Source organism: Ranitomeya variabilis, chromosome 4, assembly GCF_051348905.1.
Source record: "Ranitomeya variabilis isolate aRanVar5 chromosome 4, aRanVar5.hap1, whole genome shotgun sequence".
NCBI lineage: Eukaryota > Metazoa > Chordata > Amphibia > Anura > Dendrobatidae > Ranitomeya > Ranitomeya variabilis.
In genome coordinates, this window is record NC_135235.1 from 457,646,937 (window position 1) to 457,666,877 (window position 19,941).

Consider the following 19,941-nt stretch of genomic DNA (forward strand, 5'->3'; position numbering starts at 1 on the left):
TATAATGCCTTGAGGTACCCGATTTGACCATAAAATTGGTTCATTATTGTCGTATTGTGCAAACATTTGGGGATAGGTCCAGTTGCTTCATTATCGCATAACTGAAGATATTCTTTATATATTGGGTTATATGTAGATTCCTGATATATGCCATATATGTTAGGCTACGTTCACATTTGCATTGTGCGCCGCAGCGTCGGTGACGCAACGCACAACGCAAACAAAAACGCAACATGCGTCCTTTTTTGCCGAAAGTTGGATGCAAAAAAAATGCAACTTGTTGCGTTATCTGCGCCCAACGCTTGCGGCCAAAAAAACGCATGCGTCGCAAAACGCAGCACAACGCATGTCCATGCGCCCCCATGTTAAATATAGGGGCGCATGACGCATGTGGCGACGCTGCGGCGCCGAACGCTAATGTGAACGTAGACTTACCTACCTTATAAAAAAAAGTGTCCATTGTTCCTACTATATATGGTTCATCATTATCTTTTATGTCAGAACTTCTTTGACTTTTATCAAAGAAGCTGGGTCTTCTACCTATCTCATTACCACACTGTTTTGGAGCCCCTGTTTCCTCTCTTTATGTAGCTTTGTTATTTTAAAGACTATATTAAAAATGTCCATTGAGCAGTCATTTAAACAAAAATGTGGCAGTGCTATTGAGAAAGTAATGAACTTTCATGAGTATCAAAAGTGAAGGAGAACTGGAATGAAACTGATTTATTATTATTTTTTTTTATTATTTTATTTTTTTGTTGTTTCACATTTATCATAAATGATTAAAACATCAATGTTTTATGTGTGGCTTTTTTATGCTGTAGGAGAACCCTTAAGCCATGGCACTGGTGGGGCACAAAGTCATCGGAGCAAATCCGGAGGAAGCCATACTTGGACTGATGGTGGAACAAAAGAATTTCATGGAAAAAATTCTGATTGGAGCAAACCTGCTAGGAGTGTAGCTAGTGGAGGAAATGATTATTTTAGTAACAGCGCTGGTCAGTCTGGTCAATTAGTTGGCAGTTGGAATACTTGGGGATCTGATTTTGATAGTGGAGTAAGTCAAGCTACTTTCGACAGTAACACTATTGAAAGTCAGCATTTATCTAGTAGGGGGAAAGGAGAGGTTGAGCTTGATGCTACTGTAAGAGAAAGTGATACTAGCATTACTAGTGGTACATTTAGCGCACAGAGTAGCAAAGCACAAAAAAGTAACAAGAAAGGTGGTTTTAGTAACTTTAAAGGAGAGAGTAAGCATCACAGCAAACTTAAAAACAAAGATTCAGAACATCTGTTAGGTTTTGCCCTTGGTGAAAATGGTCAGGTAGGCGGTCTCCTTGGTGGCGGTTTGTTAGGTGGTGATCAATTAGGCGGTGTCCTTGGTGAAGATGGTTTGGTAGGCGGTCTCCTTGGTGGTGATTTGTTAGGTGGCGATCTCTTAGGCGGTGTCCTTGGTGAAGATGGTCTGGTTGGCGGTTTCCTTGGTGGTGATTTGTTAGGTGGGCATCTCTTAGGCGGTGTCATTGGTGAAGATGGTCTGGTAGGCGGTCTCCTTGGTGATGGTTTGTTAGGTAGGGATCTCTTAGGTGGTGTCCTTGGTGAAGATGGTCTGGTTGGCGGTTTCCTTGGTGGTGATTTGTTAGGTGGGGATCTCTTAGGCGGTGTCATTGGTGAAGATGGTCTGGTAGGCGGTCTCCTTGGTGGTGATTTGTTAGGTGGGGATCTCTTAGGCGGTGTCCTTGGTGAAGATGGTCTGGTAGGCGGTCTCCTTGGTGGTGATTTGTTAGGTGGGGATCTCTTAGGCGGTGTCCTTGGTGAAGATGGTCTGGTTGGCGGTTTCCTTGGTGGTGATTTGTTAGGTGGGCATCTCTTAGGCGGTGTCATTGGTGAAGATGGTCTGGTAGGCGGTCTCCTTGGTGATGGTTTGTTAGGTGGGGATCTCTTAGGTGGTGTCCTTGGTGAAGATGGTCTGGTTGGCGGTCTCCTTGGTGGTGGTTTGTTAGGTGGTGATCTCTTAGGCGGTGTCCTTGGTGAAGATGGTTTGGTAGGCGGTCTCCTTGGTGGTGATTTGTTAGGTGGCGATCTCTTAGGCGGTGTCCTTGGTGAAGATGGTCTGGTTGGCGGTCTCCTTGGTGGTGGTTTGTTAGGTGGCGATCTCTTAGGCGGTGTCCTTGGTGAAGATGGTTTGGTAGGCGGTCTCCTTGGTGGTGATTTGTTAGGTGGCGATCTCTTAGGCGGTGTCCTTGGTGAAGATGGTCTGGTTGGCGGTTTCCTTGGTGGTGATTTGTTAGGTGGGGATCTCTTAGGCGGTGTCATTGGTGAAGATGGTCTGGTAGGCGGTCTCCTTGGTGGTGATTTGTTAGGTGGGGATCTCTTAGGCGGTGTCCTTGGTGAAGATGGTCTGGTAGGCGGTCTCCTTGGTGGTGATTTGTTAGGTGGGGATCTCTTAGGCGGTGTCCTTGGTGAAGATGGTCTGGTTGGCGGTTTCCTTGGTGGTGATTTGTTAGGTGGGCATCTCTTAGGCGGTGTCATTGGTGAAGATGGTCTGGTAGGCGGTCTCCTTGGTGATGGTTTGTTAGGTGGGGATCTCTTAGGTGGTGTCCTTGGTGAAGATGGTCTGGTTGGCGGTCTCCTTGGTGGTGGTTTGTTAGGTGGGGATCTCTTAGGTGGTATCCTTGGTGAAGATGGTCTGGTTGGCGGTTTCCTTGGTGGTGATTTGTTAGGTGGGCATCTCTTAGGCGGTGTCATTGGTGAAGATGGTCTGGTAGGCGGTCTCCTTGGTGATGGTTTGTTAGGTGGGGATCTCTTAGGTGGTGTCCTTGGTGAAGATGGTCTGGTTGGCGGTCTCCTTGGTGGTGATTTGTTAGGTGGGGATCTCTTAGGCAGTGTCCTTGGTGAAGATGGTCTGGTAGGTGGTCTCCTTGCTGGTGATTTGTTAGGTGGGGATTTCTTAGGCGGTGTCCTTGGTGAAGATGGTCTGGTAGGCGGTCTCCTTGGTGGTGATTTGTTAGGTGGGGATCTCTTAGGCGGTGTCCTTGGTGAAGATGGTCTGGTAGGAGGTCTCCTTGGTGGTGGTTTGTTAGGTGGGGATCTCTTAGGTGGTGTCCTTGGTGAAGGTGGTCTGGTTGGCGGTCTCCTTGGTGGTGATTTGTTAGGTGGGGATCTCTTAGGCGGTGTCCTTGGTGAAGATGGTCTGGTAGGCGGTCTCCTTGGTGGTGGTTTGTTAGGTGGGGATCTCTTAGGCGGTGTCCTTGGTGATGATGGTCTATTAGGCGGTCTCCTTGGTGGTGATTTGTTAAGTGGGAATCTCTTAGGCGGTGTCCTTGGTGAAGATGGTCTGGTAGGGGGTCTCCTTGGTGGTGATTTGTTAGGTGGCGATCTCTTAGGCGGTGTCCTTGGTGAAGGTGGTCTGTTAAGCGGTCTCCTTGGTGGAGGAATTGAGTAAGTATTATCAAAAAATGTCAATGGTATGCACTTATTTACATAGTGGTAAACTAGAAAAAAATGTAGGTAACAATACTCTACTGTATTATTACTTTTTAGGTTTTCACCTGTGAGATGGCGTTGTCTAAATTTAGATGAACTTTACACCTCTGAACTGAGTGAAACAGTAATCCATAATTCACCCATTCATTCACTTGTCTATTTTTGCTTATGAATGTGCAATTAAAGACATAAACATACCTGCTCATACTCCATGTTCCAAATTATTATGCAAATTATTTTTTTCTCAGATTTTCCTAAATGGTTGGTGCAAATGACAGTGAGTCTAATAAAAGTCATCACTCGATAGAGTATACAGTGAATTTTATTGAAGAAACCTCCCAATGATAACAGTATAATCTCCAAAAAGAATAAAAACTCAAAATGCAGTGTTCCAAATTATTATGCACAGTAGAATTTCTAAACATTTGATATGTTTTAAAGAACTGAAAATGCTCATTTGTGGAATTTCCAGCATTAGGAGGTCACATTCACTGAACAAAAAAGCTATTTAACTCCAAAACATCCTAACAGGCCAAGTTACATGTTAACATAGGAACCCTTCTTTGATTTCACCTTCACAATTCTTGCATCTATTGAACTTGTGAGTTTTTAGAGAGTTTCTACTTGTATTTCTTTGCATAAAGTCAGAATAGCCTCACAGAGCTGCTGCTTTGATGCGAACTGCCTCCCACCCTTATAGATCTTTTGCTTGATGATACTCCAAAGGTTCTCTATTGGGTTGAGGTCAGGGGAAGATGGTGGCCACACCATGAATTTATCTCCTTTCATGCCCATAGCAGCCAATGTCTCAGAGGTATTTTTCGCAGCATGAGATGGTGCATTGCCATGCATGAAGATGATTTTGCTCCTGAAGGCACGTTTCTGCTTTTTATACCATGGAAGAAAGTTGTCAGTCAGAAACTCTATATACTTTTCAGAGGTCATTTTCACACCTTCAGGAATCTTAAAGGGCCCTACCAGCTGTTTCCCCCAAAACATGTCTCCTCCACATCCTTGCTGACGTCGCAGCCTTGTTGGGACATGGTAACCATCCACTAACCATCTGCTGCTCCATCCATCTGGACCATTCAGGGTTGCTCGACACTCATCAGTAAACAAGAATGTTTGAAAATTAGTCATCAATGTATGTCTGGGCCCACTGCAACCATTTCTGCTTGTGAACACTGTTTAGGGATGGCCGAATAGTAGGTTTATGAACCAAAGCAAGCCTTTGAAGGATCCTACGCCTTGAGGTTCAAGGGACTCCAGAGGCACCAGCAGCTTCAAATATATGTTTGCTGGTTTGTAATGGCTTTATAGCAGCTGCTCTCTTAATCCGATGAACTTGCCTGGCAGAAACCTTCCTCATTATGCCTTTATCAGCACGAACATGTCTGTGCTCAGATTCAGCCACAAATCTCTTAACAGTACGATGATCACGCTTACATTTTCGTGAAATATCTAATGTTTTCATCCCTTGACCAAGGCATTGCTGTTGTGAACTGTGTTTCTGGGCTCCCTCTGGTGGTCACTAACGGTATTGTGTTAGGCATGTCTTGTTGCAGGCCTGAGCTCCAGCTGTATCGTTAAGCAGCGGGTGTTCCCTATTTAAGTCTCTTCTGGACTCAGTCTCTTGCCTGGCATCGTTGTATCCAGACCTATTTGGTCTCCTCCGGATTCCTTTCTGTCTGTCTCATGCAAGAAAAGCTAAGTCCGTTTTCTACTTTTGATCATTTGCATTTTCCAGTATTTTTGTCCAGCTTGCTTACATTTGATTTTCTGGCTCGCTGGAAGCTCTAGGGGGCTGATATTCTCCCCCCGCACCGTCAGTCGGTGTGGGGGTTCTTGAATATTCAGCGTGGATGTTTTTGTAGGGTTTTCTGCTGACCGCATGGTCCACTATCTATTTTCTGCCTATCTAGACTGGTGGGCCTCACTTTGCTGTATCTAGTTCGTCTCTACGTTTGTGTTTTCCTCTTGCCTCGCCGTTGTTATCTGTTGGGGGCTTTCTGTCTCTTTGGGGTTCGGTTTCTCTGGAGGCAGGTGGGGTCTTGTTTTCCCTCTGGGGGTGGTCAGTTCTCCGGCTGGATCGAGACGTCTGGAACCAACGTGGGCACGTTCACCGGCTGCTTTTAGTTGTGTGTGTTAGGATCGGGTATGCGGTTAGCCCAGTTTCCACCTCCCTAGAGCAGTATTTTGGTTTTTGCTATTTTGTCGGTATATCAGAGATCCTCTACCACTGGGATCATAACAGTATGCCAGGCCTAAAAGAAAATGTTTAATGCATCGCAGAAGCGGGATTAAAAAGAAGTTCTGAGTTTTTTTTTTGTTTTTTTTTGTTGCTGCAGTTTGCCTAGCTACTTCCATCCCCTTTTTACTCTGAGTGGTTGGAGTTCTGCTGCAGACATGAATGTCCAGACTCTGACTTCTAGTGTGGATCAGCTTGCTGCTAGGGTGCAAAGCATTCAGGATTTTGTTATCCATAACCCTATGTCTGAACCCAAAATACCTATTCCTGAGCCGTTTTTTGGAGATAGATCTAAGTTCCTGAATTTTAGGAATAATTGCAGATTGTTTCTGTCTCTGAAACCTCGTTCCTCTGGTGATTCCGCTCAGCAAGTTAGGATTTTTATTTCCTTCTTGCGCGGCGACCCTCAAGATTGGGCCTTCTCTCTGGCGCCAGGAGATCCTGCATTGGTGAATGTTGATGCGTTTTTCCTGGCACTTGGTTTGCTTTATGAAGAGCCTAATCTTGAAAATCAGGCTGAAAAGATGTTGCTGGCTATCTCTCAGGGTCAGGACGAAGCTGAGGTGTATTGTCAGAAATTTCGGAAATGGTCCGTGCTTACTCAATGGAATGAGTGTGCTCTGGCCGCAAATTTCAGAAAGGGTCTTTCTGAAGCCATTAAAGATGTGATGGTGGGGTTTCCTATCCCTACAGATCTGAATGATTCAATGGCTCTGGCCAGTCAAATTGATCGACGTTTGCGGGAGCGCAAATCTGTTAATCCTTTGGCGGTGCTGTCTGAACGGTCACCTGATTCTATGCAATGTGACAGAATTCTGACCAGAGCCGAGCGACAAAATCATAGACGTCAAAATGGGTTGTGTTTTTACTGTGGTGATTCAACACATGTTATCTCAGCATGCTCTAAACGCTTAAAAAAGATTGTTAGTCCTGTCGCTATTGGTACTTTTCAGCCTAAGTTTATTCTGTCTGTGACTTTAATTTGTTCATTATCTTCTTACTCAGTTATGGCTTTTGTGGATTCTGGTGCTGCTTTAAGTCTGATGGATTTGTCATTTGCCAGGCGCTGTGGTTTTGTCCTGGAGCCTTTGGAAAATCCTATTCCTCTTAGAGGAATTGATTCTACGCCATTGGCAGAGAATAAACCTCAGTATTGGACGCAAGTGACCATGTGCATGACTCCTGTACATCAGGAGGTGATTCGTTTTCTGGTACTGCATAAAATGCATGATGTTGTCGTTTTGGGTCTGCCATGGTTACAGGCCCATAATCCAGTTTTAGATTGGAAAGCTATGACTGTGTCTAGTTGGGGGTGTCAGGGGATTCATGGCGATTCTCCATTGGTGTCTATTGCTTCTTCTACTCCTTCTGAGATCCCTGAGTTTTTGTCAGACTTTCAGGATGTATTTAATGAGGCCAGTTCCAGTGCCCTTCCCCCTCATAGGGACTGCGATTGTGCTATAGATTTGATTCCTGGTAGTAAATTTCCTAAGGGACGACTCTTTAATTTATCTGTGCCAGAGCATGCCGCGATGCGGAGCTATATAAAGGAGTCTTTGGAGAAGGGACATATTCGCCCATCCTCTTCTCCCCTTGGTGCAGGATTCTTTTTTGTGGGCAAGAAAGACGGGTCTTTGAGACCTTGTATAGATTATCGTCTTCTAAATAAGATCACGGTTAAATTTCAGTATCCTTTGCCATTGTTGTCTGATTTGTTTGCTCGGATTAAGGGTGCCAGTTGGTTCACCAAGATAGATCTTCGTGGTGCGTATAACCTTGTGCGTATAAAGCAGGGAGATGAATGGAAAACGGCATTTAATACGCCCGAGGGTCATTTTGAGTACCTGGTGATGCCTTTTGGACTATCTAATGCCCCTTCTGTGTTTCAGCCCTTCATGCATGACATCTTCCGGAAATATCTGGATAAATTTATGATTATTTATCTGGATGATATTTTGTTTTTTTCTGATGATTGGGAGTCCCATGTGAACCAGGTCAGGATGGTGTTTCAGGTTCTGCGTGAAAACGCTCTATTTGTGAAGGGCTCAAAATGTATCTTTGGGGTACAGAAGGTTTCTTTTTTGGGTTTTATTTTTTCCCCTTCAACTGTGGAGATGGACCCAGTCAAGGTCCGTGCCATTCATGACTGGACTCAGCCCACGTCTGTTAAGAGCCTGCAGAAGTTCTTGGGCTTTGCTAATTTTTACCGTCGTTTTATCGCTAACTTTTCTAGCGTGGTTAAACCTTTGACGGATATGACCAAGAAGGGTTCTGATGTTGCTAATTGGTCTCCTGCGGCCGTGGAGGCCTTTCGGGAGCTGAAGCGTCGGTTTACTTCAGCGCCAGTCTTGTGCCAGCCGGATGTCTCTCTTCCCTTCCAGGTTGAAGTTGATGCTTCTGAGATTGGTGCAGGGGCCGTTTTGTCGCAAAAAAGTTCTGATGGCTCCGTCATGAAGCCATGCGCCTTCTTTTCAAGAAAATTTTCGCCTGCTGAGCGGAACTATGATGTTGGTAATCGGGAGTTATTGGCTATGAAGTGGGCATTTGAGGAGTGGCGTCATTGGCTCGAGGGAGCTAGACATCGTGTGGTGGTCTTGACTGATCATAAAAATCTAATTTACCTCGAGTCTGCCAAGCGCCTGAATCCTAGACAGGCTCGTTGGTCGTTGTTTTTCTCCCGTTTTAACTTTGTGGTCTCGTTCCTGCCTGGTTCAAAGAACGTGAAGGCTGATGCACTTTCTAGGAGTTTTGTGCCTGACTCTCCGGGAGTCTCGGAGCCGGCTGGTATTCTCAGAGAGGGAGTGATTTTGTCTGCCATTTCCCCAGATTTGCGTCAAGTGCTGCAGAAGTTTCAGGCTGATAGACCTGATCGTTGCCCACCGGAGAGACTATTTGTCCCTGACAGATGGACCAGCAGAGTTATTTCTGAGGTTCATTCTTCAGTGTTGGCGGGGCATCCTGGGATTTTCGGTACCAGAGATTTAGTGGCTAGGTCCTTTTGGTGGCCTTCCTTGTCGCGGGATGTGCATTCCTTTGTGCAGTCCTGTGGGATTTGTGCTCGGGCTAAGCCCTGCTGTTCTCGTGCCAGCGGGTTGCTTTTGCCCTTGCCTATCCCGAAGAGGCCTTGGACGCACATTTCCATGGATTTCATTTCGGATCTTCCGGTATCTCGGAAGATGTCTGTCATCTGGGTGGTGTGCGACCGTTTCTCGAAAATGGTCCATTTTGGTGCCCTTGCCTAAGCTGCCTTCCTCCTCTGATTTGGTTCCTTTGTTCTTTCAGAATGTGGTTCGGTTGCACGGCATCCCTGAGAATATTGTGTCTGACAGAGGATCCCAGTTTGTGTCCAGATTCTGGCGATCCTTTTGTGCTAAGATGGGTATTGATTTGTCTTTTTCGTCGGCTTTTCATCCTCAGACTAATGGCCAGACCGAGCGAACTAATCAGATGTTGGAGACCTATTTGAGATGTTTTGTTTCTGCTGATCAGGACGATTGGGTTACCTTTTTGCCACTGGCCGAGTTTGCCCTTAATAATCGGGCTAGTTCTGCCACTTTGGTTTCGCCCTTTTTCTGCAACTCTGGTTTTCATCCTCGTTTCTCCTCGGGCCAGGTTGAACCTTCTGACTGTCCTGGGGTCGATTCTGTGGTGGATAGGTTGCAGCGGATTTGGAACCATGTGGTGGACAATTTGAAATTGTCACAAGACAAGGCCCAGCGTTTTGCCAACCGCCGCCGCGGTGTGGGTCCCCGACTTCGTGTTTTGGTTGAGGGCGAGTTGGAGTACGTGGTGGAGAAGATTTTGGATTCTCGTATCTCTAGACGGAAACTCCAGTATTTAGTTAAGTGGAAAGGCTATGGTCAGGAGGATAATTCCTGGGTTGTCGCCTCTGATGTTCATGCGGCTGATTTGGTTCATGCCTTTCACGCTGCTCATCCTGATCGCCCTGGGGGTCTTGGTGAGGGTTCGGTGACCCCTCCTCAAGGGGGGGGTACTGTTGTGAACTGTGTTTCTGGGCTCCCTCTGGTGGTCACTAACGGTATTGTGTTAGGCATGTCTTGTTGCAGGCCTGAGCTCCAGCTGTATCGTTAAGCAGCGGGTGTTCCCTATTTAAGTCTCTTCTGGACTCAGTCTCTTGCCTGGCATCGTTGTATCCAGACCTATTTGGTCTCCTCCGGATTCCTTTCTGTCTGTCTCATGCAAGAAAAGCTAAGTCCGTTTTGTACTTTTGATCATTTGCATTTTCCAGTATTTTTGTCCAGCTTGCTTACATTTGATTTTCTGGCTCGCTGGAAGCTCTAGGGGGCTGATATTCTCCCCCCGCACCGTCAGTCGGTGTGGGGGTTCTTGAATATTCAGCGTGGATGTTTTTGTAGGGTTTTCTGCTGACCGCATGGTCCACTATCTATTTTCTGCCTATCTACACTGGTGGGCCTCACTTTGCTGAATCTAGTTCGTCTCTACGTTTGTGTTTTACTCTTGCCTCGCCGTTGTTATCTGTTGGGGGCTTTCTGTCTCTTTGGGGTTCGGTTTCTCTGGAGGCAGGTGGGGTCTTGTTTTCCCTCTGGGGGTGGTCAGTTCTCCGGCTGGATCGAGACGTCTGGAACCAACGTGGGCACGTTCACCGGCTGCTTTTAGTTGTGTGTGTTAGGATCGGGTATGCGGTTAGCCCAGTTTCCACCTCCCTAGAGCAGTATTTTGGTTTTTGCTATTTTGTCGGTATATCAGAGATCCTCTACCACTGGGATCATAACACATTGCACTATTTGATGCTTTTCAGCAGCAGAGAGATCCTTTTTCTTTCCCATGTTACTTGAAAATTATGGCCTGCTTAATAATGTGGAACATCAGGTGGGCTTGTGCACACGTCAAAAAGAGCTCTGCGGATTTTACCGCAGCGGATTTGATAAATCAGCAAGTAAAAAGGACTGCAGATTTATTGCGGAACCGCTGCGGAATTATTGTGGATTTAGTGCGGATTCCACGGCGGTTTTACAGCTGTGGAATCCTATTGAGGAGCAGGTGTGACCCGCAGCAGAATCCGCACAAAGAATTGACAAGCTGCGGAATATAAACCGCTGCGTTTCCGCGCGTTTTTTTCCGCAGCATAGGCACAGCGGATTTCGTTTCCCATAGGTTTACATTGAACTGTAAACGCATGGGAAACTGCTGCGGACCTGCAGCAAAATCCGCAGCATGTGCACATAGCCTTAAGTAGTTTTCCTTTAATTAGAATCACCTGGAAAATTATCATATGTGTTCAAGATTGATTTCAACAATCCATTGAGCCCTGAGACACAATACCATCCATGAGTTTATTTGAAAACAAAACAATTAAATCTTTATGACACTTAAATCCAATTTGCATAATAATTTGGAACACGGTGTATGCTAATAGACACAAATAAAACATTTTTACGCATTTTCTAGAAGTAATACAATAAAAATAGTTTTTAACACTATAGAGTTCACAATTAAAATAAGTTTGCATCAGAGAAAAAGTTGTTTTTTAAAAAAAAAAATCTACGTATCTATCTACAGTACTAGTTAACATTTTTACGCAGGTTTGGAAAAATGATACAGTAAGAATGTTTATAAAAATACAAGTGTTAACAGTTTGTTTTATTAGGTAGAGAAACAGAATTCAATTCAATATTTTTGTGATCACCATTTGCCATCAAAGCATTAGTTCTTCTAGGTACATTTGCACAGTTTTTGAAGGAACGTGACAGAAAGATTGTTTTGTGGATGTAGGCTTGCACAAATCCTTTGTCTCTCTGTAATCCCACAGATGCTCAGATATTATGTTGAGATCAGGGTTCATTTCCAGGACGCCTTGTTTTCCTTGCTAAAATATATTTCTTGATGATATTAGCTGTATGTTCATGGTTGTTTCCCTGCTTAAGCGTAAATTTGGAACCAGACACTTCCCTGATGGTATTAGGGTATGTGTCCTCTTTCTGTATATTCAGCACTTTGGACCTAGCTCCGCCCAAAGCGCTGCCGGCTTTTGTACATGCGGTGATTCTGTATATGTTCATTGAACACCTGCGGAATCATCGCATCCTATACATAGACTGTGATATTTATCTTGCGGAGACTGAGCGTCTCCGCAAGATAAATAGACATGCTGCGGTCTATAAAGACGCGCCACGTGCTTATACGCAGATCTGCCACCTGCATCTTTGAACTATGCTGTAACATCTGGATGCTGCAGATTGGACACTGCGGCTGTATGCAGCATCCAATCAGCAGCGTTTACTGACCTTGGAAACATACCCCGTACATGATGAATAATTGTCCGCCTGTAGATCTCAGCTTTCAGCTCTTCTTTAACCCTAACCAAATCTCCAACGGAATTTGCTGAAATTCAGACTCAAATTTGAAAGTAACTTCCATTATGCATTACTGCTGCCTGCAGTAACTCATTATAATGCTCTTTAACCCATCGGTGGACAAATAACCTTCTGTTACAGCCAAATATATGTAATTTTGACTCATCAGTCAAGAGCACCTGCTGCCATTTTTCTGCCCTCCAGTTCCCAATGTTTGCTGCCAGTTCTGAGCTGATGACACTGCTGTACATCTTCTCATTTTGAAGACGTATGTATGATGTGTTTTTAATCTGTTGAACCAAGTTTCTTTGGCCTGTCCCTGCTTTTCACTCCTCAACATTGACATTTTTTGGTGTGTTTAATGCGGAGAAATTCAGGCAGATACTTATCCATCATGCAGTACCATCAGAGAAGCGTCTGAATCAAAATTTATTCTGCAGCAGGACAATGACCACAAACATACAACTAAAATACGGTAATTATAAACTATCTTAGCATAAAGAAGAACAAGGAGTCACAGAAGTGACAATATGGTCCTCATAGAGCCCTGATCTTAACATCATCAAGTCTGTCTGGGATTTACATGAAGAGACAAAAGGATTTGCACAAGTCTACATCCACAGAAGATCTGTGGAAAGTTCTCCAAGCAAGATGAATTCCTTCACATTCTGCATGCAATTGTACCCAAAAGAATCAATGCTTTGATTCTGTTTTGCGGGCAAAGGGCGGTCAAAATCAAAATTGATTTGATTTAAATTTCTCTTTTCTTCATTCACTTTATTTTTTATCACTTAACCAAATGCAAACAATTAACAGTCACTCACTCTGCAACATTTTTTCCACACCTGCCTAAAATTTTTGCACAGAACTACTTATATCAATATAGTTCAAAGTTGACATATTACACATATATATACAGTTTAATGAAAACTCTGCCAGGTTGAGCAAATATATCTATATACAGTATATACATACACTAGATGGTGGCCCGATTCTAACGCATCGGGTATTCTAGAATATGCATGTCCACGTAGTATATTACACAGCCACGTAGTAAATAGCACAGACACGTAGTATGTTGCCCAGCCACGTAGTATATTGCACAGCCACGTAGTATATTGCCCAGCTACGTAGTATATTGCCCAGCCACGTAGCATATTGCACAGCCACGTAGTATATTGCCCAGCTACATAGTATATTGCCCAGCCATGTAGCATATAGCACAGCCACGTAGTATTTTGCACAGTCACGTAGTATATAGCACAGCCCGTAGTATATTGCCCAGCCACGTAGTATATAGCACAGCCACATAGTATTTTGCACAGCCACGTAGTATATAGCACAGCCCGTAGTATATTGCCCAGCCACATAGTATATAGCACAGCCACATAGTATATTGCACAGCCACGTAGTATGTATCACAGCCCACGTAGTATATTGCCCAGCCACGTAGTATATAGCACAGCCACATAGTATATTGCACAGCCCATGGAGTATATAGCACAGCCCATGGAGTATATAGCACAGCCCACGGAGTATATAGCACAGGCTACGGAGTATATAGCACAGGCCACATCGTGTACACTCACCTTCCGTCCGCAGCTGTCACCGCCGCATGTGCTGTGCTGTTTCCTGCTGTCACGGCCGTCATCAATGACCGCAGCCATCATCACTGACCGTGGCCGCTAATTTAGTCCCCGGTTTTTGGCTGCGGTGGGCCCAACAGCGCCCATGGTCCCGGCCGGCTCCACCCTCCTCATGGCGACTCCGCCCCCCTTGCAGCGCTTCTGGCCGGGTCTGTACGCAGTGGACGCTGCGCTGTTTCCTGCTGTCGCGGCCGTCATCAATGACCGCGGCTGCTAATTTAGTCCCCGGCTTTTGGCGGCGGTAGGCCCAACAGCGCCCATGGTCCCCGCCGGCTCTGCCGTCCTCATGGTGACTCCGCCCCCTTTGCTGCGCTTCTGGCCAGGCCTGTACGGAGTGGGCGGGGACTCGCTCTGCATACTTCCTGGCCTCCCCTGCCCTTTTGTCTATGCCCACTGGCTGGCCGCGTCCAATGAATATCCAAGACAGACGGAAGTGTCGCTTAGACAATTATATATATAGATATATTGACATAATCGTCATGCAGGATTACCTGTCCCTGTGTAAAAGGTATGGCGCAGTCTGCTTATCTCATACAATGAGGATTCTGGAAGCAGCAATGTGTTAAAAGCACAATGCCCGTGTGTTTTTTTTTTTTAAAGGGGGGGAAGTAGTGTCACCAATGCAAATTCCCTGCTCTACAATAATATACCGTACTTACAAACTACTGTCCATAGCTACCAACAATCCTAGATTCAGCAGGACTGTCCTGCTGTCCTAGTAGGTTAGGGCTTTGTCCTGTGCAATGTCTTCATCACTCCGTCGCTCCTCAGGAGGGGGAGGGTAGAGCTGGCATCCCTGCTCTACACACACTTCTTTAATTAAACAAACAATTCTCTTTACTCTTGATCTGGTTCTACTGGGAATTGAACCCACAACCTGCATCATTACAGGCAGCAGCTAAAGTTGAGCCACAGCATGTACTGACAGGATTTTCTATACTTTGCAGCCTCTGAACTCACATGCAGATTATACAGATACATTATACATAGCAGTGTATTTGTATGTATCTGTATTCTAGAGGGAAAATAAGTCAGATTTTTCTCTTCCTATAAAATTACTAAACAAATAGATAAAAAATAATTAAAACAATAATTTTAATGCGCTCTTTTAAAAAAACATCACAAAAACAAATAAGACATATTTGGTGTCCTTATAATTGTAACAACCCATACAAGAAAGTGAGCAGATTATTTAGGATAATCGCCGATCGGTAAATGGCATGATTGATTTTTTACTTTTTTCATTAAAACCACAAAAAAAAGTTATAAAAATGCCATGCTGAGGCCATATTCATGCACAGCACAGATGCTGCATTTTTTACTGCAGGAGCCCACACCACACGATGCAATACAAATCTTCTCTCATTATTGCTGCTTTCCTTTTTTACCTTTCTCCCTTGATACGTTTTTGGTGCAAGTCTGAAACAGTGTTTCAGATTTGTAGGCTCCACATAGAAACCTATAGAGAAAAAAAAAAATACACCAAAACCGCATAATACAACAGCATCTTTAGACGCCTGGTGGTCAGAAGTTTTCATGAACTCACATCCACTTTGTTTCAACATATAGGCCAAGTTCAAATGCATAGTAAATGCTGCGTATTTTGTGCACAGAAATTTTGCTCTGTTTAGGCTGCCGTCACACTAGCAGTATTTGGTCAGTATTTTACCTCAGTATGTGTAAGGGCTGTCCCACACATCCAGATAATTCCGGTACCGGAATAAATCGGTACCGGAGTTATCCGTGTCCGTGTGCCTGGGAACTCACGTAGGCCATACGTGCGGCACACGTATGCCGCCCGTATGGCGAGTGGGTACCATACGGAGCGTGTGGTACCCACGCGTGTGGTACCCTGCATCTGGTGCTGAAGCCGCGATTCATATGTTCCCTGCAGCAGCGTTTGCTGCAGAGAAAATATGAATAACAGTGTTTAAAATAACGATCTATGTGTCCGCCCCCCCCGCTGTTCTGAAAATACTTACCCGCCTCCCTCGCTGCTTCCTGGTCTGGCCGCGGCTTCTAGTGTATGCAGTCACGTGGGGCCGATCATTTACAGTCATGAATATGTGGCTCCACCTCCCATAGGGGCGGAGCCGACTATTCATGATTGTAAATGAGCGGCCCCACGTGACCGCATACAGTAGGAGGCGCGGGGCAGAGAGGAAGGAGTGACAGCCAACGTGGGAGCGGGTGAGTATTTTCTGAACAGCGGGGGGCGCACAGGGGGTGGGGGGGCGGCGGACACATAGATCTTTATTTTAAACACTATTATTCATATTTTCTCTGCAGCAAACGCTGCTGCAGGGAACATATGAATTGCGGCTTCAGCACCATGTGGGGGGGACAGCGCTTACTGTAGCGCTGTCTCCTGCACGCACACGGACCCCAGACGGAGAACGTCCGTGTGAGGTCCGTGTTTTACACGGACCCATTGACTCTATTGGGTCCGTGTAATACGTGCGCTCCCACGAACACTGACATGTCTCCGTGTTTGGCACATGGAGACACGGTCCGCAAAAAATCAATGACATCTGAACAGATGCATTGATTTTTATGGGTCTACGTGTGTCAGTGTCTCCGGTACGTGAGGAAACTGTCACCTCACGTACCGGAGCCACTGACGTGTGAAACCAGCCTAAGCCAAAACCAGGAGTGGAACAAATAGAGGAAAAGTATAATAGAAACATATGCACCACTTCTGTATTTATCACCCACTCCTGGTTTTGGCTGACAAATACTGAGGTAAAATACTGACCAAATCCTGCTAGTGTGACGGCAGCCTTAAAACTTCCAAGTAAATCAGATGCGATTTCATGAAAACTGAGCCCACTACAGACGCTGCTGAACTGAGTAGTTTTTTTTGCCTTTTTTTCTCTAGAGGCTTCTATGTGGAGCCGTAAAAAAATGCTGGAGTGGTGCATTAAACGTCTATCTTTGTCACTTTTATGTCACAGGTTGCACAGCTCAGAAAAAACAAAACCATAAATACAAAATCCATAGCCTTATCCTGGTGTTAATATAACAACATAAACCCTGACTGCTCAGACACAGCTGAGCTGGTCCCAGTCCAGGACCTGTAGTGCTAGGAATTTTCCCTCTCTTATGTCTTTCCTCAGTATATAGCGAGAATTTGTGTGACACATAGACCTCTTCAATAACTTGTCCATGTAATATAATACAATATATGGCCGGCGTCACACTGGCGAGTTTTACGGACGTAAGAGCGCAGAAACTACGTCCGTAAAACTCGCATAACATACGGCACAATTATTCTCAATGGGGCTGCTCCTATTAGCCGTATATTACGGTTCAGTATTATACGGCTTTCTACGGCCGTACAAAATCGCAGCATGCTGCGTTTGTCAGCGTACTGCGCAAAAAAATCGCCAATGAAAGTCTATGGGGGCGAGAAAAATACGGATTCCACACGGACCAGCAGTGTGACTTGCGAGAAATACGCAGCGGTGTTAGTGAAAAGTCGGTAATTCAATTGCCGGCTTTTCATTTCTCCTGCACAAACCCGACAGGATATGAGACATGGTTTACATACAGTAAACCATCTCATATCCCCCTTTTTTTTGCATATTCCACACTACTAATGTTAGTAGTGTGTATGTGCAAAATTTCAGCGCTGTAGCTGCTAAAATAAAGGGTTAAATGGCGGAAAAAATTGGCGTGGGCTCCCGCGCAATTTTCTCCGCCAGAGCGGTAAAGCCAGTGACTGAGGGCAGATATTAATAGCCAGGAGAGGGTCCATGGTTATTGGCCCCCCCGTGGCTAAAAACATCTGCCCCCAGCCACCCCAGAAAAGGCACATCTGGAAGATGCGCCTATTCTGGCACTTGGCCACTCTCTTCCCACTCCCTGTAGCGGTGGGATATGGGGTAATGAAGGGTTAATGCCACCTTGCTATTGTAAGGTCACATTAAGCCAGATTAATGATGGAGAGGCGTCAATTATGACACCTATCCATTATTAATCCAATTGTTTGAAAGGGTTAATAAACACACACACACATGATTAAAAAGGATTTTAATGAAATAAACACAGCGGTTGTTGTAATAATTTATTGTTCTCTCAAATCCATTTGCAGTCCCTCGCTTGGCAACATAATAAACGCACAAGATACATACCTTCTGATGTACTGTCAGGTCCAACGATGTAATCCATCTGAAGGGGTTAACTAATATTACAAGCAGGAGCCCTGCTATAATGCAGCTGTGCTCCGTGCTTGTAATTCCCCTGCGAATGAATGAAATGTAGGTCATTGACCTACATTTCCTTCAGTCGCGGTGATGCGCCCCCTGGTGGATGTCCTCATATGACCTGGAGCGTGGGAAAAAGTTCCCAGGCTGCAGTTCATGAGAACATCCACCAGAGGGCGCCTCACCGCGAATGAATGAAATGTAGGTCAATGACCTACATTTCATTCATTCGCAGGGGAATTACAAGCACGGAGCACAGCTGCATTATAGCAGGGCTCCTGCTTGTAATATTAGTTAACCCCTTCAGATGGATTACATCGTTGGACCTGACAGTACATCAGAAGGTATGTATCTTGTGCGTTTATTATGTTGCCAAGCGAGGGACTGCAAATGGATTTGAGAGAACAATAAATTATTACAACAACCGCTGTGTTTATTTCATTAAAATCCTTTTTAATCATGTGTGTGTGTGTTTTTTAACCCTTTCCAACAATTGGATTAATAATGGATAGGTGTCATAATTGACGCCTCTCCATCATTAATCTGGCTTAATGTCACCTTCCAATAGCAAGGTGGCATTAACCCTTCATTACCCCATATCCCACCTCTACAGGGAGTGGGAAGAGAGTGGCCAAGTGCCAGAATAGGCGCATCTTCCAGATGTGCCTTTTCTGGGGTGGCTGGGGGCAGATGTTTTTAGCCACGGGGGGGCCAATAACCATGGACCCTCTCCTGGCTATTAATATCTGCCCTCAGTCACTGGCTTTACCGCTCTGGCGGAGAAAATTGCGCGGGAGCCCACGCCAATTTTTTCCGCCATTTAACCCTTTATTTTAGCAGCTACAGCGCTGAAATTTTGCACATACACACTACTAACATTAGTAGTGTGGAATATGCAAAAAAAAAGGGGATATGAGATAGTTTACTATATGTAAACCATGTCTCATATCCTGTCGGGTTTGTGCAGGAGAAATGAAAAGCCGGCAATTGAATTACCGGCTGTTCACAGATATCGCACTGAATGAAATCTAAATACAGAATATATATATATGTGTCTCAATGACATATATATATATATACTGTATATATGTTTTAATGAACATTTGAGCACATAAATCCATTAGATGTCGGTTTTGCAAGCCTGCGCGAAAATCTCGCAGTACGGATGCCATACGGATTACATACGGAGGATGCCATGCGCAAAATACGCTGACACACCCTGCCTACGAATCACTATTTTGGGAACATTTCACCGTATTTCGGCCGTATTACGGCCGTAAAATATGGACCGTATTGTCTTATGCCGAGTGTGACGCCGGCCTATAACTGTGGTGATTTTTTTTGCAAAATTGTCATTTGCAACAAATTGCAAATGCATCGATTACCCTGAAAACATGTGTACCACTAAGGTCTTGTAGGGCTGCATCCTCATGCACGTATTGTATGCGTTTTTTTGTTTTTTTTCACAAACCCATTATAATCTATATGCCAGTGATTTTTCACAAACTATGTTTCCATGCAAAAGACAAGGAGAAATGTCCTTTTTTTCTGACAGCACAGATGACAAGGTCCAGTAAAAGTTTACAGCACGTGGATGGCATCCTTGTACAGTCCATGTTTAACATTGCAAAGGATAGGAGGAGATTCGGTAAAAACAGACACACAGAATTGTTTATGTGTTTAAATATGGACGTGTGAATGAGGCCTTGGTAATGTCAAACTGACCTCAACATACATGGCTATGAGTCATCTAACTGTGTGGTAAGGGTATGTGCACATTTTAAGTATTTGAAGCAGATATTTCTGTACCAAAGACGTGTTTTTTGGCAAGAAAAACACTGTGTAATATATGTATGGTCCTTTTTTTTTTTTTTTAATGTGTTTTCAATGCGTTTTTATAGCAATGCGCTTTGGTGGAATTTTTTTCCAGATATGTTTTTCTTTTTAATCTATATATAATTCTTGTATTTAATGCACCACAACCAGTTTAACCCCTTCACCCCTGTGCAATTTTTTATTTT

General features: G+C 44.6%; 1 protein-coding gene across 1 annotated transcript in view; it reads left to right on the forward strand.

Moving 5' to 3' along the window:
* Window positions 1–19,941, forward strand: part of LOC143767913 (uncharacterized) — a 106,416-nt gene that overhangs the window by 75,168 nt on the left and 11,307 nt on the right. The window contains exon 11 of the mRNA XM_077256434.1: window positions 825–3,441. Coding sequence (XP_077112549.1) covers window positions 825–3,441 — 2,617 coding nt within the window. The remainder of the gene's footprint in view (window positions 1–824; window positions 3,442–19,941) is intronic.